Below are 17,845 nucleotides of genomic sequence, written 5' to 3'. Positions count from 1 at the left end.
AGAAGAAGCAAATAATTACCCAGTACTCCCCCTATGATTGTTGGGAAGAGAGGCATGGTAATCTTCTGAAGTTCCTGAAAACGTCTTTGTAGGGTTCTGGACAATCAGAGGTGCAGGATGCATTTATGGGAAAAGATGCCCTTCTGTCAAGAGTGAACATCTACAAGTTATTTTTAAATGTTAAGACAAGTGATTGTTAACATCATTATATGACACTAAGCATGATTTTCAGGCCGTACATGAATCTCCTGATGCAGACTTAGTGGAAGTAGAAGAGATTATGAAGTGTAGCACCTGATCTTGTTGATGTGAGCTTTTGTCTTTAGGACTTTCATACCAGAAAATTACTATCAATCACAATATAATGTTTTCATAATGTTGCCTATTGGATTTACAAGAGTGATGTTCACTTCATACAAGAGGACCACATACAAAGTCTGCAAACTGACCAGGAAAGGTAAAGCACCCCCCCCCCCCCCCCCGTCTTCGTTCTACGCTCTTCATCGTACGGTCTGGTCTCTCAGCTATTAAGAAGCAATTGTTTGCTGGAATGCAGAAAATCAATGTCATTGTTCACAACTTATTCTGTTTGCTGAATGAATCGGGTGAAAATTTTCAAATATCTTAAAAATTATTTTGTTAAAAATTTGCAGAAAATTGTTTGTTTGCCTAAGTGATGTGCAACGTGCAATTGCAGGAGGATCGCATGGAGGGAAAATGTTTTCTGCAGGTCATTAAAAAGCATAAATTTATTTTGCAGAAATCAAGGCATTTTCTGTAATTTTCTCGTTAAAAGGCAGATAAAAATATCTCTAGATATTTTCCCCTCCTCTCTGGGTCGGTATCACGTCTTGTATGAAAGAGCCGCTGCTTTTCTGAGGACTAAGTAATGGCTTGGCTCCCTGTCAGTATTTACTGTTATCATTAAACTGAACACAAATCTAAACAAATTAGCTAATTTCAACAATACTACTTAGTAATCATATAAATAGTCTAATACTGAATATTTGTAATAATAAATATATATGGCATCCTTGCTAATAACACAAAGCAGCTGAGAAAATTACCTTTTTAAAATGATCAAATTAAAACTAGAATATCATTTTTTAGCATCAGAGTGTGTTGAGATTTACGTATCTTTTCAGCCAAAGTTGAAGAATTATAAAATTTACCGAAAAATAAATGAAAGAACTTACTTTTGGTCTTTCTAAAAGTTTTAGAGGGTCAAACTGATGAAATTTCGTGTTGACCATATGACTTCTGGAATGCTCCAGATTTTCTGTTTTCACTCATAAACAATGGAAAATGCAATTGGTCCGTTAAACTATATTTGGTCTACATTATTCCCATATTTACTTAATTTGATTTCACTTCCTGAAACCTTTAGTTTAACTGAAAGATATAAATTATAAATGATGCAATACTTAGAAACCAAAACACAAGTTATACATTTATTTTACACAGTGATAAGACTGTAAGTACATTTCAGTAAGCATTATCACAGTTCCAACATTCAATTTTTGAATAAGAAATAATTGTTTTCTGTCACAATGTCGTACCCACCATTTAGCTGCAAATGTTTCTCAATTCAAAGGCAGTTTAATTGTGTTTTCATGTCTTCGGTTTCATTTTTCCTGCTTTTCTTCTGTTCCCCATCAGGAGGTTTTATCTGAGAAAGGGACAACCTTCAACCTTGTGTCAAAGTCCAATTTGTCTGTCTTCCCTTTACACATCCCTCCCGTTGGCTGTTGTTAAGCTCTATTCTTCACTATGTTATCGTCCTGTTTTACATCGTCAGCCGCCATCTTGTTTTCTTCAAACTTGAAAGGTTGGTCACTGGTAAATATCTGAAAGTAGTTGCAGTGAGAAAACTAATGAGTAGCATAAAATCTAGAAATCTTAAAGTTAACTCAGTCTGAATTCAGACTAATGTCTATTTAAGTTTATAAACTTCAATAAAGTTAAACTTCTGTTTGTCACAACAGAAGTTGGAGATATTGTGTACTGTAGCTGATTCAGACCCTTAGACTTTGTTGTCTACAAAGATTAGTACAGATTAGTTTTCAGATACAAACAATAAAAATGCAGCGTTCAGTTTCTGAGTTATAAGATCAAAGAAACATTTTCCTCTTGGTTTTAAATGTAATTTAACAACTGCAAACTGTCTTTTAGCGCTTTGTACTCCGAGTTCTCGGTGCAGCTGGTTGATGTCATCGGAGTAGAACTTGGATCCCTTCTGAAGCTCTGTTAGCGTCAGCGCTGGACGTCACTGATTTCTGGAGTCTCTCTTTTACTCTACAGAGTCCCAGTGAAAATCACTGCTAGTATTGTTGAGACATACTGTAGTTCCATCCTGGCGCTATCTAAATAAATAATTCATGGGCTCAATGGCCACTGTAGATCTACAAAAGCCTTGTGTTAGTAATTGAGAAGTGTCAAGAGCTTGTTCTCCTCAAAGTTTGAAAAATAAATTAAAGCTATTGCACAAATGAAATGTACATTGTCTAACACATCAGCAGAGTCTTCTTCAGTATTGGACATTGATTTCATACAGCTGTGCAAAAGGAAGCACCAGCCTTTTTACTTGCAATATTTTATTTTTGGAATTCCAATTTGCACAATTATATGGCCAATGGAAACACAGTTAGTATATTAGTAAGACCTAAACTCTCAACCCTCCACCACCCTGCAACATAGTTGATGTGAGTTGATATGTAGTGCTAGGTTATGGCAGAATTCATACTTTAGTCCAGTGTGTCCTAAGTACATTCTTCTAGTTGTCCTGTCATTAATGCTTATGCAACTTTTGCAAACCTAAATTATGGGAAACAAAGCAGTTTTCAGTCTCTTTTATTGTTCTCTCAAGAGCAGAACAATAAAGGACTGACTGAGTCTTATAGAGTCTGATATGGTTTAAACTAGCCAAACTTTCTCTCAGTATTGTTCACTCCTTATAATTTTGTCAATTTTCTTAGATGTTTATCACTGAATACCAATTTTATGTTGAAAAGGGACTGGAAAAGTTTGGAAATTCATTTCAGTAACACTTTATTTCAAGGGATGTGCATACAACTGACATGACACTGTTACACTAAAAGTTGCATTAAAAGTGTCAACTTAAAATGTCATTATTTACCAAATGACACTCTGTGACAATAGTTATAAACATTAATTAAGACTCCTTCATATTCCTGACAAGTCATGTCAGTTTTATGCATACACCTTCAAATAAAGTCTTACCTTTATTTGATTGATGGGCAGCAACAACTACTTCTCAAAGACCAATGATCCATTTCTTTCTTGCTGTTGTGTGTGAGAACCAGGAGCTGGTCAGCAAACTGAAAAAAAGCCTTTACTTTTATAACACGACTCATACTGACTTGGGATTAGCTAATTGATGCCTTTGATAAGCTGCAAATGATAAGTTACCCGACTAAATTGTTTTGTCATTACTGTTGCTTGTGTATTTTATTCCCACAAAGTTTTTTGTTTTGCAATCTTGCTTTGTTTTTCTGTTAAAATTAGATATGCAATGTGTTACTTTTAATGATTTGGTAAATTTGTCCTGGTTTGGTAAATTTGTCAACTACTAATTTAAAAAGGTAGTATTTACTTCTTCACTGCATTCAGTCACTGCATTCACCAGACCACAGGCTACATGCATGGCAAAATCCAGCCGCACTATTACAAGACCATTACTGAAGTTTCTCCTATTAATAACTGTAAAGCTTCTTACATCATTGGGGACACTTTGTTACTACTTCCATCACTGATGTCATGTCATGGAAATGAAGAAGTACCCCTAGACTTGCCAGATAGGATGTGGAGGTGAGGCACAACAATGGATTAAAACCTGTTTGCTTAGAACAAGATGAAGGTATGCAAACCTACATGTAATAAAAACAGTTCTCTTGTTACTATTGATTTGGGGGATCTCAACAGGCAGTGCTAAGCTTCAGATTCAAGCTCAGACAACCAGCCACTGAAAGCTTAGATGGGAATCTTACCTGGGAAATGCTGGCTGGAACTTTAGGAGAAGGAAGTGATGACACTGGCTCGAAAAAGGAGAGATGGACTTTGAAGGTAAGGGTGTCAACAGTTCATGTGAAACTGGAGAGGCTGCTAGGTGAGACATTTTGTACAAATGTAGTAAACATGTCTGGGCTGTTTGGGTAGATGTGGAAAAATTGGCAAACATAGAAGAATGGAAGATGTTAGATGGATGATTCCATCTGTCTAACATGAAGGAAGTGAAGGATGCAGGCACATACATGTTGACATGGTTCCAAGTTAAGGTTCTCCCAATGAGGTGGAGTAAAATAATTTAGGAAAGAGTTTTGTTGGTTGGAAGGAAAACAAGAAGGAAGCTAAAAAGAGATTCCATGGGATAAGCCAGGGATTGATAAAGAAGATGGAAGTCCCTTGTTGTGTTCAAACAGAGATCAGTTGTGTCAGAAGGAGAAGGAGGCTTTTGAAATTGGAAGGCAGGAAGGTAAATAGCAAGAGAAAGGACGGAAGGACAGGAAGATTATGGAAGCGTTGTTGTTAGGAGTACAGAGCATCAATACCTGCAGGAGTGAGAACCAGGGCTTGCAGAATATCAGACAGAGAGACAATCCCTCTCACCACATCTTCTTTGTCGACCAAAACTAGTCGATGAACCTGAAAGGAAAATATGAAACCATTTGGTTATAATCTTTTCAATCACAAATTAAGTGTGCAAGCTGGCTTTCTCCATTGTGGTGTTAGAGTCTTTCTAGTATCCACTAGAATGACACCTTTTTTCAACCGCTCTTTTCAGGACTATCAGATTATCTTGCTTCTACTTTACTCAACCCTAGCACCATCCTTCGTCACTTCAACTCTCTGCAGCCACTACATCCATAATCCTTCTCTAAGGGTCATCCTTTTTTCTTTTTCCCTGGCATGGTAAATCCTTTTTTGTGTTAACTCAGTGCCAGAATTTACCCTTAGTGGTCTTGGGGAGGGGATGTAACAGATGACACATCTGCTTCACATAAACCAGATTTCTTTAGCATTTTTACAATTTGATGGAAGAATGGTTTTTATCAGTTTTATGTCATCTTGTGACAGAATATGCGACAGAGTTGAGAGTTACCTCAGCTTTAGCTATGCGGTCGATGATGGCCTCCAGTGTTTCGTGTGGATAACATTTAAGGACTCCTTCAACCCAGCAGGATCTTGACGTGAGGGCCTCTTTCATTGTCATGTTTAAATTGTTGTAATTTTTTTGAGCGGCAAGGTTCTTGAGGGGAGAAAAAAAATGTCACAAAGCTAAGTTTCCCTTTGTTTACTTAAAGAAAAAAGACACTGAATTTTAAATTCACTTACAATGACATCAAATCTGGAGTATAGTGCCAAAACTTTACCTGAAACAGGTGTAGAAAAACATAAATGAAAAAGTATTTGAAATTTTACTAACTGAAATATTTGAAATCATTAAACAAATATTAACATCAGAGAAAGATAACGTGATTAAGTCTTATAGTAAGGACAGTCAAACAAGGCATCATGATCTGGGAATCATGATGCTGTTGTGCAGCAAGTCTACATGACTTACTGCTAATTAAAATATGGATTTAGAATTCTAGCAGAAAATCCTTGAGCAGATTGTCTGCCCAACAGTGCATGAGCTCAAGCTCATTTGGACAATGATCCTAAGAACATGAACAAGTCCACCTGTAAAGGTTTAATAACTTACACTGAACTGAGAGGTTGTGGCTTGCTGGTTAATGCTGGAAAACCCTCAAATGTGAAGTAGCACTGATGTGGATTCACCAGGATTGTGTTGTGCAGTTAAGCCCAAATCTTAGAATTGTTTTGGTATACCTTGCTCATTAACCACAGGCAGGGCTGACACTCTTCTTTCCACAAAAATAGCCAGAGCTTCATAGACAGAAGCAGATTCCTGGATTGTTGCAATCTCCCTAAAGGTACCAATCGGCACCTCATTGATCTGCTTTTGAAGAAACCTGGGTTTAGGAATCATGGATCCCTAGAAGAATAGACTCATTAATTTGATGAAGCATGGGCATTTCTAGAGCACAGAGTGCAATCTGGAATTACAAACATGAGTCTTTTCTTACAAAGATGTGAAGGAATTTGAGGATCCGCTTGTGAGTCAGGATGTGGAGGACATTTCCAGAAGCTGGGTCAATAACTGGGAGCCGGTGGATCTTATTCTTTAACAGTGAGTAGATGGCATCAAACAAACTGAAGAGACAAAAATAGTTTCTTTAGGTAAATACTGGCTCTGTCATGATGTGGCTTGTTTGAGGAGGTGAGGATGGACGCAGTAGACCCAGGCTGATGTGCGATAATGATGGTTTTAATGACAAACACGAAGAGAACAGAAATCCAGGCAGCACTGGTGAAAAATGATGGGAACTCTGGTAGCGATGAGAGGACACAGGACTAATGACAAAGACTATGACAGCAGTGACAAGGACCCAACAGGGAGCAGGTAACACAGACGATCAAGGGGAAGATGAGACTACACAGGAACTAAATTAACAGAAAAATACATATTCTCACAGGCTCACTATTTGCTTAAGCTAGCGGCGTGACCCCTTCTCTTCTGACCAATAAACTCGTTAGATTTTTTTTTTACTACAACTTTGTGAAATCTAAAGACTCTAAAAGCAAGCTATTTGGGTTCTATTAGACTTTTCTCAACGCCTCATATTTTGCCATTCTTGATTGGGTTAGTCAGACCAACGCATTCCTGTGTTTGGTGTTTCTAAGTCCAGACAATGCTACTGCCTGTATACATCTCATGGACTGTAAAGCTACCGTTGGTGTGGGATCTGTCTGTGTCAGCTCCTTTCTAGCTAACTCTTGATTTTAAGAGCAAACTTCAAAAAGCCTGAAAACAAAATTCTGTCAAATGCAGTGTAAGAAAAAAAAGCCAGGCATTTGTCCATTCATTCTGCTTTTTTTTGTTGTTTTTTTACAGATGGTTTTATTAACAAACAAAAAAAAACACTAGAATAAAATTCAGCCTTTGAGGCATTAACAAGAAATAATATTGTAGGAAGTTTTATGGCTTATTTCCAATATTTATCCTAAAGTAGTGGCTGAACGCTAGCTCAGTTGTTAGATTCAGAAAAATCAGTGTAAGACTTTCATTGCACTTTGGAAATCTCTTCAACAAATTTAAAAATGGCTACTGAATAATTTGAGTATAGAGCAGGGCTACACAGTGGAGCAGTAGGTAGCACTGTTGCCTTGCAGCAAGTCATTTTTAATAAATTCAAATATCCATTGCAGTGAGGCGTTATGCAAGTGTTAAACACTTTTCATTAAGACCAGATTTCTGTATTAAACATGTTTATGATTAATATTCTAATCGCAAATGTGATGCAAGCAGAAAATCCTCATAAGTAACAGAAACATCAGTCTTTGTGTAATTGGAAGATACAGTTTACAGTTTGTTCTCAGTTAAACGAGACACATACAGCTGTATATCTGTAGACTAATAAAACTATTTAATGTAAAACATTCATTTATTAAAGACAATGTTATCACGATGAAGTGAAGTTTTAAAACTTGTTTTTCTTTTACATTCAGTTCTTTGTAAAATCTGGGAAAATAGAATTTAAATAGTTGTGCAATGTGGAAATAAATACAAATGTTCCTTTACCTGGACTCAGGTTTGATGCTGATGAGTCTGTTGACTGAATACTGCAGATAGATTTCTGTACCAAAAAAACACAAAGAGAAGCAAATTTTAAACAAAAAATAACCAGAATTTTGTGAGATTGTTCTTTTCAATCAGTTTCACTTATTTTCTTTAGCTTCATAAACACATTGCAATCAATGTATAAGCTGACATATAAGCACACATTACATCGATTATCGGATGATAGCAGAATAGACTGGAATGGCCTGAATTCATCGTCAGAGATCGTTAATCAGTAATTATTTTTGAACAAAGTTCTTATAAAATAACTCAATAAATCCTCTGATCATTTATCTGTACTACACCTGCACCTACAGCCTCACCCTCATTCCAGCCAATAGCAAACAGTTAAAAAAGAATCAAAGCTAGCCAGAAAAGGTTATATAGGCTCTACAAGTATGAGAAAAGACTTGACAAGGATTCAGTATTCACTCATTCATAAGTTCCAGCTGTGATCCTGTCAGTGCTTGATGCAGTGCAGCTGGTTCTTAAAAGTATCAGATTTTTGTGGGACTCTTCAGTGTAAAGCTAAGCTTCTCTACACAGCTGCCTGTTAACGTCACTGTGCAGTTGTTACTGAAGAGACACACTCAACTGACTTGCTTGATGAAAGTAATCATTTCTGTTGAAACACAAAATGAATTAGTTACGGTCTATTTAAAGATACATTTGGTCATAGGCTACTATAAATAGTTTGCATGTAATAGCAATGTTTTTCCTCAGCTTTAGTATGAATGTAAAGAAAAGAACCATCAATAAGAGATATCTAAATGTTTCATAGGAAATCCATGAATGGATTTAGAAATTGAGCAGAAGTTATAAACTAGCAGGGTATTCCTTTCAGACCTCTCCATGTCTCTATTTTGTGTTCTTCCAGTTCGTAGATCTGAACCTGCAGACAGAACAGGCATCCATTAGTCCTGCCACAGAGAAACTTCAGTCAGATTAAAGATCACTCAATGGGAATTTAATTCTGAAGCTCACCAAGGGAGACTTGTAGTAACGATGAAGGATGTTAATAAAGTCCGTAATGGTTAGCATACCTGCACAGACAAACAGAATTTCTATAGTTACCAAACAATAAATTACATGTCGCAAAAGTTTAGACATTTGCATGATGAGGAAAAAATCACAAGGTGTATAAGTGGTACCTTTGCTTGTATTTAACTATTCAGTTACTGAGAACTTTTGCATGAGAATTTATTTTGGTACTGGATGATACTGCCATGATCAGCCATGTTTCCTCTAAGGTCAGAGGTTAAGGGTAGAAAAGATACATTAAATCTACTAAGGTGTGGTGCTCCCTTTCAGTCCTGTGTTGCTGGAACTTTTAACCTACTTTGGCAGTTAAAAGTATTAAAAGCGTTAGAGCATAACAACCACAACAAAGTCTTTGAAGCTCACACATTGACATAGAACCATAGAACTGAAACACTGCTGCAAACAATGATCTTTTGTCAGAAGAAGAAACAGCTAACAGACAGATGCAGCAGTGTTGTATGATCCAGAATTAGAATTCTGGATCTGGAGTTGGTGAGATTAGTAAAGTGACTCCAGAAGTCAGATAAATATGTAACTCCAATAGATGTTCTGTTGGATGGCCCTGTTGTAGCTGAGAGAAGGAAATCTCCATGTGTGATCAGAGGAGTTATCTGATCATTCCTTTTTTATCCAATCACCATTGCCTACCACTGATTGATATGCATCTATTCAATGGGACAATTTAGTAAAGTTGCTTTAAATGTACTATTGTAAGTGAGATCAAAACATTGAGAGCTGAAGCCACCGTCAGTGTCTGGAACTTTAAGACCACTACTGAGTCTGAGAAATATGAAGCAAACAGTGAAATAATCTAAGTGCAGCAGCACAACCTGAACTAAAAGTTTGTTTCCATCTCTTGGATTACAAAGCTTCCTCTTGACTTCACACCCAGATTTTTTCTGTTTAATTTTTTGACCTTTCAATGATGTTAGTGTGTAAAAAGAGATGTTAGTGTTAATGGTGATCATGAACCCAAGTGTCTCTTTAACCTGTTACTGCCTGGAAGCTTAGCATGCATTTTTAAAGCTGCTGGCATTTTAATTACAATAGTCATGATGAGGATGAGAGCATATCCTCCTGATTGTAATACAACACTGCTAACTGCTGACCCACTTTCATTTGAAACCAGTGAGCCTAAAAGGCTCATCTGTTCCACCGGAGGCTCACTGGACAAAGGAGCCTAAATTCTTTTCACAGTAATGATTACACAAACAAAGAATTAGCATAAATTATTGACTTTTTACTGCTGTTAGAAACCAAGAGACTTTATTTTTGTATCATCAACTTTGTTCCACTAATATTTGGGTGTTTGTTCTTGTCCGCCTTCTATGAAGAACTGTTCATGGAATCTGGATAAATTTCAGTGCAAAAAGGGGCAAAGTACCAGTGGGAAGCCAAACACCTTGTGAATCTGATCTCAGGCAGAACTGCATCAGCAACCATCATTCATGATTCAGTAGAACCACATGGACAAGAGAATCACTATGGAAAGTCTTTCTTAGCATTGCTATGCATTATATTCACCAAAACCACTAGAAAATTACAATGGAAAAAACTGAAAGCATTGATTCTTATGAATCATCACACCGTGAAGCATATATTGACAGAGAATACAGTAGGTCAGGTGGTCCAGAACAAAATCATAATGTAAATCCAAACTCCAGGCTCTGGGATCAGCTCCCTGGCAAAGTTCAGCATTAACATGGAAAACTGCAGCAGAGATCAAGGAACAAAATACTGTACACTTCCTGCAATGATGAGTCTTTTTCAGGGCATGTCCTTTCTATTTTTAGCACGATAATAAAAACAATTACTTTGTGCACATTTTTAAAGCAGCGGTTCCCAACTGTATGTGTATTGTAAGCGACACAAGGAATATAAAAAACCCTAGTTAGAAATTTTAAAAAGTAACAGTTTATATTGTTATGGTTTGTTACGTCATTGGTTAAGACAGTAGCATGCATACTGAACCAATAATTGGGCTAATGTTTCCCTTCCATGGTTAGTTTGTGGGTCAAACACTGAAATGTCAAAGACTTTTCTGAAGTGGGTTAGGTTAGAGGCTCTCTGGTCTGGCCCAGCCCCTCTCTTATTGCTGAATCATGAACTCTGACCTTTACTTAGGCAAGTGAGACTCCTGATGCTTCAGTAAGTGTTTTGGGGTCTGTTGGATGAATCACTGATGTTTTGGAGTCATTTGAGTTGGCCGATCACAACTGATAGGCCCCAACAGAGCAGTGGGTTAAAGTCACTCCACTTATTAAATGTCACCTCAAGGCAGATAAAGGTTGATACAGGATTGTGGAACAAGTGGGGAAGTAGGAAAAGGTAAAGACAGCAGCAAATGGTTCCGGCCACTTCTTCACACAGAGTGGACACGTCCCATTATCCTCCACTGGATGTCTGATCACAGAAATATGCTGATCGGCTGATTATGATGCAGTTTATAACATGCCGAAGATTTTGAGGCAACAACAATGACAGCAGCAATAACTAATATTGCTTGCAAAGCCATGCACTTCATAATGAACTCACATCATCTGTGACCTTTTATTCTGTAACTCATGTAATAACATGGATGTCAACTGATCTACAGACTGGAGGACTTGACGCTCGTGGATTTATTGGTTGCTGGTTTCATCATTTTGAAGCTGCAGTGATACTTCAGCAGAACTGGACAGAGAAGCAGCAGCTGTGAACATCTGATCTCAGTGGAAACAGAGAGGCAGCAATAATGCTTCAGAGTAGGAGTGGATCATAGCTTCATCGTAGCAGAACAGCTGCAAAGGTTTGCTGAAAAACCTAACGTGTCCACTCAGACTAAACCAGTTCAGGAATCATGAATAAATATTGAGATGTTCCTGTTCCCACCTACAAAACACTGCAGCTTGCTGTCCCACAGCGGTGCCGCCCGCACGCCGTTCGCCACCAGAGCAAAGAAAGCCTTCTTCACCTGAGTGAAACAAAAACTTGATTAATAAAATCCAAACCTATGAAAGCAATTTGAGCTTTTGCTGCTAAAAAAATTGCACCTGCAGCGTTGTATCAAAGATGACCAGTTTGGAGCTTCTGGGCATGGCATCATAGCAACTGTGACTCTTCATGAAATTCATGTAAATGTAGGTGTCAGGATCTGCTCCTGCAGGGGGCGCCATGGGGTATGTGGCATATGTACAGACACCTATGAAAAACACAAAGTGAGCTTGTAACAAAACTGAGAGCTTGTGTGAGGGTAATACATTCTTATGTTGGGTTTATAGAATGTAGGTGCATGTCAAGCTGCAGTGTGGTTTTAATGATCCCCATTGCTCATGTTTTACAGAAATTCAAACTTCCTGAACAGCCTCAGAGGCATTCTGTCAGTGCAACATTAACTCTTTGTTACAAACAGTTTGGCTACAGAAGTGCTGCTGAGAGTGGAGCAGTTGTAGATAGAAATGATGCCCATAGACAATCATAATGCAGCAGAGATGTGACTGGAAGGAACCACCTCTTCCATCTGACCTTAAGTAATGTTTTGATGTTGGACTTCCGTGTAAGACACAGATTGTCACAGAACAAACACCATGTTCAAGCACACGGTGATTTGTAAATGTACTTTGGTCCAGGCTGCCTTGGGCCTGCATCATTCTGTCCAGGACACTTGTGAAGAGAGGGGCAGAGCAGTCCACTGGTCACCCCCTGACTGGGCGATGGACTGTTTAGACGTTTGATTAGGACACACAGAAACTGCACACTGACTCATGAGCACTACACTTAGCCTCAGTGATGTCTGTTTGTCAGCAAGACACAATTAGCTAACCTTGTTCTTTTCATTTTGTGGATATTTTAGAACATTGCAATACATCAATTTGCTTTGTACCAGAGGGCAAATATTTTCAATCATATATGAATTATATATTTTTATGCACATTTGAGTCCTAAAAGTTGCTCTATTGAGTGAGATCAATCAAATTTAAAAGGCAAATCAACACCTTCTGGTTTTATTGTCTCTTTGAAAAGGATCAGATACCTCTGCTCCTCACCGAGAGAACATCTTCTTCCTCATACTCATCCATCTCAAACAAGGGGACCTGGAAGAGGGAACATATAGCATTTCCATAGGCTTCTAGGAAAGCACACTGATATGGAGGAAAACTACTGTAATTGTTTTGCTTCTCTTCGTTTGACCTTAGGAGTCACAGTTTCTATGTTCACCAAGAAAAACTCACCACAAACCTTAAAAAATAGATCATAGGTCACTAAAAATAATTTTGCTGCCACTCTCCTTGAAACTGGTGATAGTTTCTGTGATTAACTGATTTTCTTGTTATACGACTCGTGAATCGTATAACATTCGATTGTCATAATTCTAAACCAGTATGTTCTTACATAAGAAGACATTTTTAGCTCAAAATTCTCACTTCATAAGCAACTGAAATGCTGAATTACTGGAAGGTCAATGTTCTCTGTAACAGCCTGGGATATGAGCTGAAACATCCAGGGGAATAAAATTACCCAAAATATAAAGTAAATCTTGAATTCTTCAACTTTTATCACAGTCATTCAGTGAATGGTTAAAAAAATAAACTGCCATCTTTTATTTGATAGAAGACAGATTGTGTATTGAGTTCCAGTAAGAATGGCATTAGAAATGGGGCAAAGAGATCAGAACAACATGACATCTGTTATGTGACAGAAACAAACATGACTACATATAGATGCTGCTATCATTAGTCACACCATAGTGAAGCATGCATACCAATAAATGTTTTTTATCACCACAACAAGCTTATAAATCATCCCAATCCTGCTATAGAAGGAAAAAATACATGGCTTTCAAAATTTATAAAATAATATAAGAATCTGAAAAGTGTGGCATGTGTTTATGTCCAGTGTCAGACAGCATTGCATAACAGCCGGAGGAAATCCACAGCTAAGGTGGGAGAACTATGTCCAACTAGTTGTGCTTTTCACAATTCAAAGCCTGAAATGAAAAGCATCAAGAAGAAAGCCTTTGTGGAGAGAAAGCTTTGGGATGTCAGTCACTACAAACCCTGCAGGATGGAAGGGGCTCTGACCAAACATGAAAATCTCTTTGTGTGGCAGAAAACTTCTGTTTAAATCTAAAATATTTCTGGATAACTTCACTGACTCCCAAGGTGCTTAGAGAGGGTACAAAAATCCCCTGTTGTATAAATTCCAGCAACACTGAAGTCCTAAGAAACAACTTTATATGTAAACCAAAGCATTTCGACTTGTGGCCTTCATCACAGCCATTTAAATAGACAGAATTATGTATTTTCCATTCACATCAAATTATTTTATAGTACAATCAAGTTACCTTCTGTTGTTAAAAAATGCTATATATATTAAATATGGCTTGAAAGAAATTTGACTTCACAATTTAAAGCCTACCCCAAAAGGAATGCAAAAGACCTGAGAGTGAAGGAGGGGGGAGTCGCCTTCCAGAAAGACCCCAACCATTTCTAAAGAATTCTAATAGTTTTGAATTAGCAACCATGCATTACTCGGTGTTTTTCCTGTTACATACCATCCCACATTACATGTGGTTGTAATGTGATAAAATGAGTAAAGTTCCAAAAGGAAGAATATCCTTTGTAGTACAACACATCCTGAGTAACTGTCCGCTATAGGGCCATGGACCATGCAGCAACATTAAAACCTTTTCATGTCTGCTGGTCATCAACTAGTCAGCTGGTTCCTACAGTTTGCCCTGAGTGTATTTATCTTCACATGTTGATCTTGAATTGACAAACTTTACTGATCATGCAGATAGAAGGTGAGGAAGGAGCATTTAGAACTGGACCTGCAATAGTAGCCGGCATGTTTTCCTTTACAGCTTCTCAGTTACAGAGCCGTGTCCAAACACAGATACCAACATACTCAGACAAATCACCAAGGAGACTCACCTCTGCAAAGGAATCCATGGCCAGCAAGACTGGGAGATCTGCCTCTGTGGAGACAAGGCGATGGGTGAAGGAGCATCAGATTGCACAGCAGGCTGCACAGAGAGGCCAGAGATGCCTGGCGACCATGTTAGACCATGAAGTGATGAAGATAAAAGTGTAAAGAGAAGGTGAAGACGGCCAGGAGAAGGGAGAGGGAGAGTCTGGTAAGGATTTCCTGTCCTCTGGACAGCTGGGACCGAGTGCCTGGGAGAGACTGGGGTCTAAATCTGGACTGAGGGGTGGGAGACCTGTGGCATTTACAGAGGGAGAGGGAGGGGAAGTAGGAGTGTGTAAGCAAGGGCTGACAGAGATTCTACACACTCATTTAATTGCAAATCAGATGGGACATCTTCATCTGTCAGTGGGAATCATTTGCTTGTTGTAAGTTAAACCATTGAAATGCATCTGAATGAACAGGATGTGGCTTTAAACAGAGAACAGGCTGGTGGATGGCTGGGTGGTCCTATGGTCCCATGAGGAACGCTGGTGGCACAGAGATCACACACACATACACCCCACACCCACACACACCCACGCATACACATGTTTTGGGTTTGTTTGCCTAAATGGACAGAAGACCCTCATTGAGCTGGAGGTGTAATGTGCAGAATGTCTGCAGGTACACAGCCGCTCTAAACAGAGTTTACTAAACTGTCATGATGCAGACTGAGATGATACCAAAACTAAAGCTTAACTATAATAATGTGTTTTATAAATACAAATAGTTTTATTCAGCTATGATTTCTAAATGTAATATGAACATTTATGCAATATTAGGACCTGAGTTGTGAAGCAAACCAAACCTTAGCTTTATGAGCAATGAAATGTTTTGTACATCTAACGTATGCACACGGAGGTAATATTTACAGTGTGAAAAACTTCTTCCAGTTCAGTCTGACGTGTTGGAGAACCTGAGGAACAAACCCAGACAGATGTTCTGTTCTCGTCTTGTTGGGACTTTGAGTTGATCAGTTTACTGGTTCTGTTCTGAGTGAACTGAGGAATGTTCTGAGTAGGACTGAAAAACTATCAGTGATCTTTGAGCAGTTTGTCATCACTTATCCATGTGTCACTGTGATGCACCATGCTGGAAAACTCAGAGCCTCACCAGACAATTCGTGTGTCAGTGGGACAACGTTTCAGCCTTGTCCTCACACCCAATGCTGAGCAAGCCGTGCAGTGATGGGAACGTTTCTCTGCCACGTCTCAGGAGGAATGGTGGTGGATTTTCATGAGAGGAGATGGACTTTATCTGTAAACTGTTTGAAGCTCTGAAGCTTGTTGAACTGCTGAGGCTTTTGGTTTGAACTGCTGCGCTCATCAGCTGCTGCAGCTTGAAAAGAATAAAGCTAATATGAACTGCAAACAGGATGTGAACCAAGAAAGTTACAGGCTCTTCAATCTAAACAAGCTGAGATGTGAGCAGTAAAATCCTGCACAGCTGCTTAGAACTACTGCAGAAAACATGTAGAACTCATTCAACATGTCTGAGTTGGTGTTTAGTATGATTTACTTAAAAAAATGAATGCATTATAACCGCTGAACTGAGTTCATTGTAAACCAATTCCACCATAAAAGAAACAGAAACAGTTGCAGTGCAGCTTTAAGGCCCCTGCTGTGAGGCGTTCAGGTTACACTGAGCATTAACTATTTATAGCAGCACTGAGCTGCTGCAAGAGAACAACTCATTCTCTTCACAGATATCAGTTTATATTCAGCTTCAACTTTTTTTTCTCATATTTAGAAGTTTATTTTGTAGAATATAGTCGGTCTCATTAATCAGAGGCCATTTAGCAAATAGAAATTATGTTTGTAATCCTAAATGATCTAAAGCAGAAACATTTAGCCCAATTTATTGTCAGACAGTGAGAAATAAAAAAGGTCATGTGTCTTTTTATACAGAGAAGGTAAACATCCGGTTTCAGTTAAATGATATACTGCCCTTTGCAACAGATTTGTGCTTTATTTTATTTTTTTTACTAAAGCTATTTTAACTGCAACTATATCCACTGTGCAGGAAAAAAACTGACTATAAATTCCCAAGCTTACAGCCCAGCACATTATTCATCCTCTGGAAGATTTCAGTTTAAACCAGCAGAAACTTTTAAAGAGTCTGATTGATGTAATGCAAATCTGTCTTGGTCTCTTATTCTGGCTCTGCTCATCTATTTCTGATTAAATCATATTTTCTGGTTGTTTTTGCTTCTTGTAAAGATATAATTGTTCAAAAAGTTTGTTCATGTGGAAGAATCCCTCTTGATAGCACTATAAACAAGAATTACTAAATTAATGACATAAAATAACCTCTCATGATCTCAGAAGCATGAGATAAATCATGCTTCTGATCTACCTCATGATCAGAGGTATCTTTAGATATCTCTCTGATATCTCATGTACATTTCCAATAATCTATCATTTGTGAATTAACAATTCTTAATATTTAGTAAATCCAGCAGCTTTTGTTTTCCTTCAGATGATGTCACAAAACTAGTTCACATGCTTGGTCAGGAAAATCTCTTCACCAACATCTTGTTGGTCAACCAAACAATTGGATTCTAGCTACTGCTGCACTTGAAGAATGCAGTCAGTTGATTTGCTTTGTAATAAAACATCTGACACAAAGTAATTTATTAGCTCAATATTCTGGCTTTGGAAAACACTGCTCAAAAAAATTGTGACATTGTTATAAATAAATGGATATCTTAATTTCTAAGTTATAATTTAAGTTTACTGATTTTATTGTATCTGTTTTTCTATTGTATTGTTTTATTTAGCATTGAAACTGATCAGTACCTTGTAAAGTTTTTGAGTAAATAATTTGGGAATGAATCTGTGTTGTTGGAAAACATTATGGCATTGTGAATCAGGACTTAACTACAGCTCCTCAGATTTGGTTATTTGAGGCAGAACAATATTCTGCAGCTGACAGAAAGCAAAACCTGGAATTCATATTAGAACACTTTGAAATGGATCGAGATGTTGACTGCTGGTCAAGTCATCGAGTCGATCGCAATTTCTATATATATATATATATATATATATATAAAAATTTAATCTTTTTGCTTGGGAAGATGCATCAGTACCTGAAACAAATACGTAATTATTCACTTCACTTTAGCTTGATAACATTAGAAAAATACTCTAAACTTCA

General features: G+C 37.8%; 1 protein-coding gene across 8 annotated transcripts; it reads right to left on the bottom strand.

The window, feature by feature from the left end:
* Positions 1-1,437: 1,437 nt before the first annotated feature.
* On the bottom strand, positions 1,438-14,897 carry LOC102219828 (5'-AMP-activated protein kinase subunit gamma-1-like). 8 transcript variants are annotated; one of them, XM_023336376.1, is made up of 15 exons: positions 14,656-14,897; positions 12,756-12,816; positions 11,776-11,924; positions 11,615-11,696; positions 8,687-8,745; positions 8,549-8,594; positions 7,664-7,718; positions 6,108-6,234; positions 5,851-6,016; positions 5,353-5,390; positions 5,120-5,266; positions 4,569-4,662; positions 4,008-4,122; positions 3,737-3,802; positions 1,765-1,847 (listed from the first exon to the last, which is right to left on the bottom strand). In XM_023336376.1, exons 1-14 carry the CDS (start codon positions 14,671-14,673, stop codon positions 3,781-3,783), a joined length of 1,179 nt encoding a protein of 392 aa, XP_023192144.1. In that variant the 5' UTR covers positions 14,674-14,897; the 3' UTR covers positions 1,765-1,847; positions 3,737-3,780. The 8 variants fall into 8 exon arrangements, with proteins under 8 accessions (XP_023192142.1, XP_023192143.1, XP_005805333.2 ...); XM_023336377.1 differs by having other exon boundaries at positions 4,008-4,051; XM_023336374.1 differs by lacking the exon at positions 3,737-3,802 and having other exon boundaries at positions 1,438-1,847.
* Between the last annotated feature and the right edge of the window lie 2,948 nt (positions 14,898-17,845).

Source organism: Xiphophorus maculatus, chromosome 7 (assembly GCF_002775205.1).
Source record: "Xiphophorus maculatus strain JP 163 A chromosome 7, X_maculatus-5.0-male, whole genome shotgun sequence".
In the NCBI taxonomy this organism is placed as follows: Eukaryota; Metazoa; Chordata; class Actinopteri; order Cyprinodontiformes; family Poeciliidae; genus Xiphophorus; species Xiphophorus maculatus.
Note: the sequence above shows the minus strand (reverse complement) of the source record. Positions and strands in the feature narration are given on the sequence as shown.